General features: G+C 42.5%; 2 protein-coding genes across 5 annotated transcripts; one reads left to right on the top strand and one right to left on the bottom strand.

The window, feature by feature from the left end:
• Positions 1 to 2,169: 2,169 nt before the first annotated feature.
• On the bottom strand, positions 2,170 to 11,205 carry LOC100282475 (tubby protein). Of its 4 annotated transcripts, none has more exons than NM_001412138.1 (8): positions 11,018 to 11,151; positions 10,512 to 10,933; positions 9,926 to 10,381; positions 4,726 to 4,813; positions 4,517 to 4,646; positions 3,938 to 4,117; positions 2,706 to 3,180; positions 2,170 to 2,414 (listed from the first exon to the last, which is right to left on the bottom strand). In NM_001412138.1, exons 3-7 carry the CDS (start codon positions 10,262 to 10,264, stop codon positions 2,712 to 2,714), a joined length of 1,206 nt encoding a protein of 401 aa, NP_001399067.1. In that variant the 5' UTR covers positions 10,265 to 10,381; positions 10,512 to 10,933; positions 11,018 to 11,151; the 3' UTR covers positions 2,170 to 2,414; positions 2,706 to 2,711. The 4 variants fall into 4 exon arrangements, with proteins under 4 accessions (NP_001399067.1, NP_001399068.1, NP_001148856.2 ...); NM_001412139.1 differs by having other exon boundaries at positions 2,170 to 2,507; XM_035967100.1 differs by having other exon boundaries at positions 2,202 to 2,414; positions 2,711 to 3,180; positions 11,018 to 11,205.
• Positions 10,303 to 10,990, top strand: LOC109943420 (uncharacterized). The gene is made up of 2 exons (XM_020546377.3): positions 10,303 to 10,381; positions 10,512 to 10,990. Exons 1-2 carry the CDS (start codon positions 10,320 to 10,322, stop codon positions 10,636 to 10,638), a joined length of 189 nt encoding a protein of 62 aa, XP_020401966.1. The 5' UTR covers positions 10,303 to 10,319; the 3' UTR covers positions 10,639 to 10,990.
• Positions 11,206 to 12,963: the final 1,758 nt, after the last annotated feature.

Consider the following 12,963-nt stretch of genomic DNA (forward strand, 5'->3'; position numbering starts at 1 on the left):
GACATTAGGACAGTGCAAAATAGTGACAAAAAGTATGATTTTCACGATGGATTTAGTACCAATGTTGATTTAGGGAGTCCCAACAAGGTTGGTAAATGTAAAGATGAAATTGGGTTTTGTAGAGAGTTTGTAAATTTAGTGAACTGGTTTACATAACTGTTGGAGAAGAGTTTTTCTCGAAAACTTGTAAAATTCATATTTAGGGACTTGTTTCCATAACTAATGGAGATGCTCTTAAAGGGACTCCTCAAAGCATTTTCTGTTGTTATTCTATTTTATTTTTAATTAATAAACTCTGGGCTATTATGTGGAAAAGAATTTTGCTGTATATTAGACTTTTTTATTTCTGCAGTTTGCAATTTTAGTCATATTTAGAATCGACTAATCGTAGAGATTCTGTGTATACGTAGACTTTAGAACCATTGCAAAAACAATATCATGTTTTATGGGAAGAACATAAATTTTCTAGAATATGAGAGGGAGATGAGTTTCTAGCTAATATAATTTGAAATATTTGGCAGCTAAAATAAAGAACTATTTGAGAACATATATTTACATATATTTTTTTACTCCCTACTATTATTTAGTAACTTCTTATATCTATCTTTAGAGAACTTTGCTTTTTACAAAACTACTGAAGATGCTCAGTATAGGTTGGACCATAAATTTGAGCTGCAGCTGCTGTGAGATGATGACAATTGGGAACCAAGGGCGGGAGTGTATGTGTATCACTACGCTACACTATTGTACTGCTAGGACTAGTATGTACTGATCTATTGGTATAGTATCTTTTCTTCGTGCTAGTTGTCGATGCGGTGTTCTTTGTGTTGCGTAATTACACTATTAAAACTCAAGATCTCGTACGCTACATTATCACCGGAACCCTCACAATCTCGTCAGCTCACCGATGGCCAACACCGGCAAACAATGCGTATATCCAAATTCAGAGAAATAAACTAGGCGGCAGAACAAGCAGGGAACAACTAGATGCAGCTATTTACGCCCCAGCTCTGCAGCTCATAATCATTTTGGACGACGTCTTCTGGCGGTACGGTAGTTTCCAGCCATCCTGCTATAATATCTCATCTATTATATCTCTTATTGCAAGCTTCACTCGGTAAATAATACAGTTTACAATGCAAAATAGTATTTTACATGACTATACAAAGACTACCTCAAGCTATCAAAGATGTTGCCTAAGCAGTGTTTTTAAGGTGTCGCCTAGATGTCCAGACGGTAGGCTAACACCTAGAAATCCTAGACGCAGGGGCGGGGCCAGGATTTCGAGGATGGGTATTCAGAATTTTAGTGGGCACAATTTTTTTGACAGCCTAAATTTGTTATTCAAGGAAAACAGATAATTATCTATTAGACACGGATATGGTATAATTTATTATCCACGGGTATGAGTATGAATATAATAAGGTATCCATTGGTAATTTTTTCTTGGGTATGGATATACAGTATCCATACCCGTTACCCGATATGTATCTGACATTAGTAGATATCTATACCTACGAACGTATATGGGTACGAGTATGGATTTAATTTTGTCTCGTAGTTATGAATTTGTAAATCATATACTCGTATCTTAACCGCATGATTGGTATCCCTAGTCGCACGGTAGAGAAATAAAAAAAAGTTCGCGAAAAGCGAAGTTTAGGACAAATAGCTGTAAAACAGTGTTATTTTATGTTTTTATAATATTTTAATATATAAATATAATATATATATATATATATATATATATATTGCTGCTAGAAAATAATGGATATTCAGTTGAATACCCTTGCTTCTACGTGGACCCGTCCCTGCCTAGAGGCCTTGTCTGTCTGCATCGTCTAGGCGTCCACGCGGCGTTGTCCAACGCCACACCTCACCTTACGCTTTTAAAAAAACTGTCTAGGCATCGTCTAGGCGTCCAGCGGCGTTGATCCAACGTCGCGCCTCGCCTTGCGCTTTTAAAAACAATGGCCTAGGGATGGAAGTGGATTACCAGATTCTAAGAACAAGTTTAATATTTTAAAATAGATAGGTATGAAATTTGATTTGATCTTTTCTTATGTTATCATTATCAATCACATTATTTCAATTAAAAATAATATTTTATATAAACTATTTTATGCATTATTTACTCTGTACAACAAAAAAGGTAATAAAAACTCTAAATTTGTATCCGAATCTTATTTAAGAAGAGAAGATATATAATAAATTTGAGATTTATCTTTTATGAACTTTTACAGACTCAATGCTAAAAACAAAAATATAAATTTGTATTGCACATTATATATCTTATTTATTCAAAATTAAAGAAAAAAGTCAAACCGAATAAATATACGTTTGCGACCGTTTTCCTATTGCTGTCATGCTATCCCCCTATTGCTGTCATGCTATCCGCCACCGCTATCCAGCTTCTGCAGATAGACGAGGACAAAAGCATTGTTGAGTTAAAGGTGGAGAGAGGGCAGATGTTTTGCTTGCACAAGCAAATCTGCACCTATTTTTCTCTGTTCAAAGTTCAAACAGGAGAAAAAGGGAATTATTAGCTATGGATGTGTTTAGCCTAATAGGAAGTTCAAAAGTGTTATGTGTGGAGACTGGAGAGCTTCATCCAATCATCCTTGACATTGGAAATTGCATGTTCAATAAAATTTTACTGCATGTCCATAATACAAGCAAGGGGAATAGAGAAGGGGAAAAATCACCTTGCCTCATTCGCAGGCAATTTTTGTATCAAAACTGCTCAGACAAATTGCAAAAGCTTGAAATGCCGATATTGGATAACCGTAGTCCATGGTGAACAAGTCTTTTCCGATCTTTCCGAATTGGAGAATCACCTTGTCACTCTCTTGGTTCTCTGGTCCATTGTCCTCAGAAGCCACCAACTGGAAGTTTTTAACCGAGGCAACAGTGACCCGCCCACGGAAATTCAGGCACCAACACTGCAGCTGTTCGTGCCACCTAGGAGACTTGTTCTTAAGCACCAACCTATCTTCCCTCTGACTGGATGATTGCGACGTTGAACTGTCTATCCGAGCTGATTTAGATCTGAAGAATGGAAATGATGGGAAAGAGTCAAGGCTGCTAAGTGGAAATTCAGTCTGTGTAGGAGTTTTCCCTCCTTCCTTAACAGCTGATGCAGGGATGGAATCCATAACACAGTTCATCCTTCTTGGACCTCTGCAACAAGCAAGCAACAAGACAGTTAGTCATGTTGTCCATTCATATGTATATCTACATTTTCCATGTAGAGTGAAACTGTTATGACCAACAGCCCTAATAAAATCAGCTAGTTCCAGTTAGTTTGTTTAGATGGATAAGTATCAAATTAGTTTGTTTAGATGGATAAGCATTAGTTTGGAACTCCTAATAGAGTTGATTAGTTGGTTAGGGTTGCTATCACAGCCTATATATTGTACCCTCTGGTTAAAGAAAGAGGCAAGCGGGCAAGATACAATTATCTTGCCTGTGCTTCCCTATCCCGTTACTTTTCATCACGCGTTACTGTTAATCGTTGTTACTTTTCATCGCGTGAACAGTTCCTTACCTTCTCCACCAACAGCCCGACAGCGCCCAAGCGCCGAGGTCCTGGTCCTAGAACCCTAGACCCTAAATCTACCACTCGTACGACCCCCGTAACCCTAATCCCAACAGAAACATCTTAAAGTTTTGCTTATCAAAGGCGGCAACATGTCTATATAGTTCTTTAACCATGAATGCAAACTAAAAGCTAAGCAGCTCCATAGACTGTTAAATATAAAAAGTTTAACCGGTGAGACCATTGACCTACCAATGCAGTTGCAATTATCACCATCAAAATCTTTGGACCCAAGATTCACATATAAAGAGCTTATTCCTAGTAAAGGGTAGCTAACTATGTTTATCAAAATAAAAGTCCAGATGTAATTTGTCGCACCAAGACAGTCAATGACCATACCTGGAGCCCAGAACATTTAGCTCGTAAGAAATATGTGAAACGGGATAATTTCCAGCCGGAACTCTAGGGGAGACCTGCTTCAAACCAACCACACGTGCAGAGCGACTCTTTGAGACCGCAGCACCATCATATGGTGGATGAGCATCATAGACAGTGAACTTTGTTCCAAGGAAATTTGATCTGTTCAAAAGGAAGTTTGTTAATAGACCTTTTAGCTCTCCATGAAAACAATTCAAGCAATTTAATTCTGAAGTACATACTAATATAGAGGACGTGTGCAGCAGCAAGAAACATGGATGCCTTTTAATATTTTTCGCAAGCACAATTATTGACAGCAAAGTGTGTATTATTAGACATAATGTTTAAGAACAGTTGACGATAGGGATTTGCGCAAGCCAAAAGAAACAAAGTAGTTCTCATATATTCCACAGAATGAAATGTGACAAAAAATTACTGTTGACAGTTGACATTTTAACTGAAACAACCTGTAGACTAAGGGCATTGGTTATGTGTATCATAATTAAAGCTAGCAAAAATAATAGCTTTAAAGTATTCCGACATCATATCTCAAAAGCTGACCTTAGCTTGCCAATATAGGTGCTGCTTCCCTTTGACATATCGACCTTATCAAGAGAAATTAGGTAGTCTGTGCAGGTGGGCTTACGACACTTGCGTGCAGCAAGTAGAAACTTCCCATCATCAGCCAATGCTGCAAGAGAATTATTCCAAACTCTATAAATATAATCCATACTATGTGGGTGTAGTTCTAGACAGATAAAAAAGCATACCTTCTGTCAATCCAATATACAGATAATATGTCTGAGTAGTTCGATTTCTCCTGATGAAACATTTAAGAGTGCCATCCCTTGGGCCAGGCTGAAAGTCATGGAGATAACAGTATAAGTACTATTAAGTCAGAATAATTTGACTTCAAACTTTAATTATAAGCTGAATGTAACTGTACAAGTACTAGTAAATCAAAATGTGAAGAATTCTTAATGAAATGAAAAATCAAAACATAATACATTTAAAATGGCTTTCATGCTGAACTTGTCAATGACTGCAATAACAGAGAAATGGGCTATATGCCTATATATCCAGTATAATAATATGATTTTCACATGTCGAACCAGGTTTGTTTTCTCAACAACCCTCCCTAATCCCAAAGCATGTAATTCATGTAAGTATGATTGTGATTTGTGTAGCCATCCAACCAGGGGCGGAGGGGAGGGGGGCCAGTGTCCCCTCCCTGTTATGGGCGTCAGTTAGGGACCCAAATCTAATCCAATCCTTCTGACCAGATGCTATGAACCCGAGTTCATTTGTGGATAACCATTGCCAGGAAGATTGCCGGGCAAAGTTGGCTTGTGGATTGTTTGTTCTTCTCTTCCCTTTCTTCATACATGACCTCCCCTTTATATAGAGATTATTCCTTGGCTCCTAAGAGCAACTCCAACAGTCAATGTATCTCGCTCTGTATCTGTAGAACTGGGGACAAACTCCAACAGCCTCACCGACTGCATCTGTAAAATGCAGAGCAGGCTATTCTGTGATTTTCAGTTGGCAAAGCAAGCGAGCCAACTTCACTCGCCATCAGACGTACCCGCGCTCCTGGCCTCCTTTTTGCCTTTGCAACGCCATGAAATAGTACCTTTTGTTGCGCTGTTCAATTCTCACTTAGTCACAAAGGCAAGGAAGGGCAGCACAGGTGAGTTGATGACTCTTTTGCTTGCGTCAGGCTGTTACCGACTCCTCGCTGGTGAGTCCGTAACCTTGGTTTCCTGGTGTCCTTCAATGGGGAGTGGAGAGGGAGATTGGAGTGGCGCAAGGTGTATGGAAGAAGAGGGCGCTGATCACCCAGATCTCCTGCGCCGGCGTCGTGCCTGGCCAGGATGATCCCAGGTGATCTCGCCCTAACAAAAGGGAGATCTTATTCCTGGTTGATTATTACAGCTGATGCCCAGCCGCCTTTATAGCCATAGGCGGTCTCAGGATAGACATATCTACTGCTACTATTTAGCCACATAAAAAGGAACTAACCTATTATTTAGGAACTGCTACTATTTAGCCACATAAAAAGGAACTAACCTATTATTTAGGAACTGATAAAACAGAAACTATTCCTGACTTATCTCCTCTTTCCTATTTCTGCGCCTTGTGAATTGGCGGCCCACAAAAGCATCTATAACATTTCCCTCCTCTCCGACAAACAACCCGTCCTCGAGTTGTATTTCTGGATATCTTCTCTTGAACTCATTACATTGTTCCCATGTAGCATCAGCCGGCTCACGTCCAAGCCACTGGACCAGTAACTCCCAAACACCTCTATTTAAACGAGCCTTCACTACTTGTGCTGGAACCGGAAGTACCTTGCCATGCAGAATCGTTGGTAAGGGTACTAGTGCGGATGGGGGCTCCCCTTGGAATTTCTTGAGAAGTGCCACATGAAAAACATCATGGATTCTTGCATTGGTTGGCAGCTGTAGCTTATAGGCGACCTCTCCAATGCGTTGCAGAATTTGATATGGCCCATAGAACCTAGGTCCTAATTTGGATGTTGCTGCTGGAGTGACACCCACTGCCGACCTTTGGTGCAGACGCAGCCAAACCCAATCGCCGACAGCATACTGCACATCTCGACGGCCACTGTCCTGCGCCTGCTTCATTGTTACCTGAGCTTGGATTAGCCTTTGTTTGATGTCTGCCAAGAAAACATCTCGATCCTGAAGTTGCTGATCGACGGCAGCTACTCTGGCTGTCCCAGGTGTATAAGAAAGCATTGTTGGAGGGTCCCGGCCATATACAATCCTGAATGGAGTGCACTTGACCACAGTCTGGTATGACGTATTGTAACAAAATTCAGCCCATGGAAGCCATTGTAACCAAGTTTTTGGCCGATCACCTGCCAAGCAGCGTAAGTACATCACAATAATTCTGTTAACCACTTCCGACTGTCCATCGGTCTGGGGGTGAAACGCGGAACTAAGTAACAACTTGACCCCAGCAAGGTGAAAAAGCTCGGACCAGAAACTAAATAATTCTGATACCAAATTGTTACCGACTCCTCGCTGGTGAGTCCGTAACCTTGGTTTCCTGGTGTCCTTCAATGGGGAGTGGAGAGGGAGATTGGAGTGGCGTAAGGTGTATGGAAGAAGAGGGCGCTGATCACCCAGATCTCCTGCGCCGGCGTCGTGCCTGGCCAGGATGATCCCAGGTGATCTCGCCCTAACAAAAGGGAGATCTTATTCCTGGTTGATTATTACAGCTGATGCCCAGCCGCCTTTATAGCCATAGGCGGTCTCAGGATAGACATATCTACTGCTACTATTTAGCCACATAAAAAGGAACTAACCTATTATTTAGGAACTGCTACTATTTAGCCACATAAAAAGGAACTAACCTATTATTTAGGAACTGATAAAACAGAAACTATTCCTGACTTATCTCCTCTTTCCTATTTCTGCGCCTTGTGAATTGGCGGCCCACAAAAGCATCTATAACACAGGCATGTCAGGTGAGACAATTGTATTTTTTGAACTACAAACATAGCACTTCGCAGTAATGGCATCCAAATATTTGTTCCGTAGAAACAGGACTACAAACATCTACTATGGATTAACCTGCCATTTCCATATTTGCTTTGTTTTTCTAATTCATCTCCCCATGTATTTATGGTCTAGGAGACACTTTTCCCCCTCACGCAACAAACAAGCAGAGAAGTACTAGTTGGGCAAGCATGTTTGGCTTCGACGGCAGCGGCTCTCATGAGCGGCGGTTAGGGAGATCCAGCAGCCGGGCACCAAGACGCGCATCTCAACTTCCTGGCAGGGTCGGTTGGTTGCCCCGCCCCACAAGCTCGCACCTGGTCAACGTCCGCGCCGCGGCAGCCGAGGCTGTTAGGAATAAACTCGGCTCTTCGTGTTTGAGAGTGTCCCAGATTCCAACAGAGGCCATGGACCGAGTGGGCTGCAAACCGGCGCTGCTGCTGCTGCTGCAGGCTGGGTGGTGCCACGACCATGAGTTCCTGCTATTGAGCTGAGGCCCGCCATCCATCTTCAGGAAGCAATGCCATAAAGGACGATCTCCAGTATGGAGAAGCGGCCCAGCCCCGGCATCTTCCGCTTGAATTTCTTGTACATTGAATTGGGCTATAGAACAATGTATGCATCACGTAGTTCTCTTGGCCAAAACCTGAAGATGTATGCATCACGTAGTTCTCTTGGCCGGAACAATGGGATGACGTGCACAGGAGACGAACGAGAACAGGTGTATTAGACGTAAACACGATAGCATGTAGATGGGAAAATCTGTCTCATCAGGCAGAAAATACATAGAGATGATTTATAAAAGAAAGAATATACGCCAAATGGTAGTATAATCAATTAGAAGGTGTTTGTAGTTCCGTTTCTGCGAAACAATTGTTTGGGATGGCATTATTGCGAAGCGCCATGTTTGTACACACCCTACCAGCTACCAACACACATTTTGAAAAGCCTAAAACCCACCATGGATCCCATCCAACCAAAATTAGTAAAATAGTAATGATGTGGTGGCTTTGAAAAATGAAAACCTGATTTATAGTAATGATGCTGCGGACTGTATCTATTTTAAGAGTATATATTATTTTAGAGAGCCAATTTAGAGATCCAAATTTAACTATGCTCTTGGAGTTTCTCTAAGGGAGGCACAATCTAATCCTAAGAGATCAAGCAAGCGCAAGGGGCCTAGAAATCTAATCTTTTAGTGATTCTTTGGCATGGCTCCGGCTCCCTCTGGCAGTAGCTTATGCAGAGGAACCATATCAAACACTTTAAGAGGAGGATCCCATTTTGAGTGAATGGTAGAGGAGTCGAAGCTATTTTTGGGATTGAAGGAGGAGCTGCCATTTGTGGCTCCTTTTCAAGTGCTTTGACTCCTCATGCCAAACAAGTCCTTAATTGATGTTCAAAAAACAAATCCTTAATAAGACGATTAAAGTGTATAATACCAGTAATAAGAGTTAACTTGCAGGAAACGGCGACAAGCTTATTCTTGATTGCTTGTGCTAAGCTGTTATAATTACATAGGGGAAGGATATGAGTATGAAACAGATGTTGTGGAGTAAGGGAACGGGGATGGGCAAAACATCCTCCCATCGACGATGTACAGGAGAAAGGCTATCCACGCTACCAGGGGCGTCAGAAAGTTATGGAGATTGTTCGTTGATCAAGTCGGTGAAGGTTTGAAAATTCGTTAGATCCATACTCAAATAGGGAGTGGAAAGCTACAATATGAAGAAGGATGAACGAAATAGAGGGTAGGGGTATGAATGAACTCAAACACACTACCTCTAATTATAAGCCGAATTCTAGCGATTTTTAGATTTTTTATTTTTTGGACTTCAAACGGTCAAAAGTGAACCAACCAGAACACGATATATGGCTAAAGGCGATCGTTATTGACCAGTTTGAGTCGGTAGCGATCAGAGCCTCCAACGCAGAGGTCGGTATCGACCGGTCCGGCTTCAACGCGGTCAGTACCAATTAAATCGACCGGTCGGCAGGTCTACTGACTGGCTAACCGAACCGATTAGCGTTGGAGTCGGACCAGTCAGTAACGACCACCAGTTGCAAGCGTGCAAGCGAGCCTCCTGGTCCGTTAGATCATGATGCAAGCGAGTCTCCTGGTCCGTTAGATCATGATCCAATCATATGTCGTATTTAACACTTTAACCCTTCCACCATCAACTCGCATAGATTTATACAAAAAAAACTCTCTAACAAATCATAGTTATATCTATGATTGGGCCATATGATCCAACGGACCAGGAGGCTTGCACGTAAAGCCTGATTGCATAATAGCCGTCGCCGTAGCTACCAGGGTTAGAAGCAGTCTAAGTGAGTACGACCACCGAGCCTATCGCCCTAACTTCGTAAGCAGTAAGCATCATCAGGAATCAAGATGGTAATAGAACTATTTGTACAACGAGGATGACCGAAGAGCACAAACCTGCTTAAGTGAGATGGGGAACGTGAGCTTCCCTGACACCTCCGGGACGCGCACGGCCTCCTTCATGATGCCCCTCCAGGTCCGGCAGACGCCGGCGCCTGACACCACGTTCTTGCGCGCTGGCCACCAGCTCTCCGATGCCTCGATCCTCACCAGCACCTCCCGCAGGAGCTCGGGGGGCAGCTGCGACCAGCAGCTCTGATCCATCGCCTCCGACGGTCCCGCGGCCGCCGCCCGCGCCGCGTTCCCGGCGGAGCGGTGAGACCGGGACCGCAGGCTATGCCGCGAGATGCTCCCGAACTCGTCCTTCATGTCCTGAATCAGGCTCCTGAAAGACATCTCTCTCCTGCACTGTCCTCCTCGCCAAATCAGCTCAAGCCTCCAGGCTCCAGGGATGTGTCTGTGTACGCACCGAGAATCACCCACCAGCCGAGCTGACGCCACCAAATCTCACATCTATGAGCAGCAACAATAGCAAATCTAGTCACATACATGTCGTCAACATTCCGAATAAATCTCCAGAAAGTAAAGCAGGGGCGAACCATGCAGGTATATAAGATTCACCACACAGAGTAGATGAACCAACCTTAGTTATGGTCGCCCATGCAGAAATCCTTCTGTCTGCAACAAGGCACAGATTTGAGCTGGAGCTAGGCCCAATTCCTCGCCTTGGCGCCTGGACCAAGCAAGAATCACCGGGTACCAGACTCTAGCTCGATAAAATACTGCCTGGAGCAAGAGGCGCCCAAATTCAACTCGCCCATGCAGAAATCCTTCTGTCTGCAACAAGGCACAGATTTGAGCTGGAGCTAGGCCCAATTCCTCGCCTTGGCGCCTGGACCAAGCAAGAATCACCGGGTACCAGACTCTAGCTCGATAAAATACTGCCTGGAGCAAGAGGCGCCCAAATTCAACTCGCCCAAGAAAGCGCTCGCAGCAGGAAAATAAAACACAGACCAGCCTTCCCTCCAATCGGCCTAAAATAGGCACCGGCCGAAATGAAATGACCTGCGAATAACCGGTGAAGAGATTCTTGGTTTGTGGAGAAGAGAAGAAGCAAGAATTGCAACAAAAGGAACAGAAAGGAGTCACCTTTGAGCAAGATTGGAATGGGAAGCACTAGGTGCCTGGAATTTTTTTTAGGTGGCGGTAGCGTAGGAACAGGTGGGGAAATGGCGAGCTGTCATGGATGGAGAAATGGAATTGGGGAACTGGTGGGATGGGATGAGAGGGTTCCCCTCTTTTCCGCTGGCTGCTTTTGTCTGGGTCTCGCGTCTCGGCAGCTGAAAATGATGGGTGCCTGGGTGGGCATCCATGTACTACCTACCGACCCCATCCATTCTAGCTCCCCACCAGCCATTGGCAATTTTGCCATTATCATTTGTGGGCTTCGCCAGTATGCCATCGGACCCACAAATCATAGACACAGACGGTCACACCAGTCATAGACACGGGATGGCATAATAACAGTTAGCCAAAATTGAGAGTGGCAAAATAGCAAATTTCTCCGTTTCTTCACATGATCACATCCAATAAATTAATTGCCCATTAGCATACTAATAAATGTGTGCGCATGGTTGCAGCTGATTGCCCTCGCCTAAAAGTAAAGGGAAGTAGGAGTAGCAAAGGACAGACGGATGAATATAATTTGGCTGTTTGGCATGCGTGACACGCTGTCCGATGTCACCGTCACACTCACCAAATACCTTTGTCAGCAAGGCCAGGCCAGGAAATGAATCATCTCCATCACACGCTAGTTATGAAACTAATTATATAAGTCATGGCTAATTTGTGAGTTTTAGTTTGGTCCAAGTTTTGATGCCAATTAGAAAGACCAAACATACACTAAGGGAGTGTTTGAATACACTAGAGCTAATAATTAGTTAGCTAAAATATACTAATAGAATTAGTTAGCTAACTAGTAGCTAATTTACTAAAAATAGCTAATAGCTAGGGGGTTTGGATGTCTCTAGCTAATTTTAGCCACTAAATATTATATCTAGGGCATTCAAACACCCCCTAATTATGAAACTAATTACATAAGTCATCGCTAATTCGTGAGATGAATCCACTAAGCCTAACCAACCAATGATTAATTAAAAACATGTTGCTCATGGATTAGTTAGACTTAACAGATTCGCCTAGAAAATTAGACATGACCTATGCAATCAGTTTTATGATTAGGATATGTTTAGTCCTTCTAATTGGTATTCAAAACAGGTATTCAAAATTCAGATTAAACTTTAGTCAGAGAAAACCAAATACCCCACTTAAATAGAGTTTGCAGAGTGTCCGTTCTCTTCTTCCTAATATTGCGTTCAGCAGAACATGTCTATAGTCATGCAGAACATTGCTTCGCTTTATAAACTATAATATTTATAGAGTAAAGTTTAAGATAAAAAAATGCTTGCCGAGACAACCTTTCAGCGTAAGAAAAGAAACTTAGAAAGAATTTGATCTTTGTGGGACCAGTCCTTTGTGAAAGGGTGAGGAAACTGTTGCTGACATGCGTCCATTAAAAAAAACAAAGTTGTTCTTTCTAGAATGATTCCGGACAAACAGTTTATATTCATTTCTAAAACAGCAATCATCGTTACAGGAGAATAATCATTTTAGGACGGAGGACGGAAGAAGTACTCATACAAAAAGTCGGGTGTTGAGAGGTTGCTGTCAGTCGCCCTGCATCACACTTGATGAATGATGATGTACTAGGGTTGGCAGTTATATCTTTAGGGTTACTGGTCATTTAGATGAGAACCACTACGGGCTACGTTATCTTTCCCAGATATATGTTTAGGTCTAATTTCACTGTTATCGAATGCCTGAAGCTACGTTAGTTGTGCTTTAATTAGCGGGGTAAACAACTAAACAACAGGAAGTGGGTCGGAGAACGATGTGTCCTCGGCAGATCCCCTTATCACCCACTAATGTAAACTTCACTTTTCAAACAGTTTTACAAATGTTTTATTTGTAGACAACGACTAATATACAAACGGTCATTAGATGCAATCGTGTAGACAACGACTTACATACAACCG

The sequence above is a fragment of the Zea mays genome, chromosome 1 (genome assembly GCF_902167145.1).
Source record: "Zea mays cultivar B73 chromosome 1, Zm-B73-REFERENCE-NAM-5.0, whole genome shotgun sequence".
NCBI classification, from domain to species: domain Eukaryota; kingdom Viridiplantae; phylum Streptophyta; class Magnoliopsida; order Poales; family Poaceae; genus Zea; species Zea mays.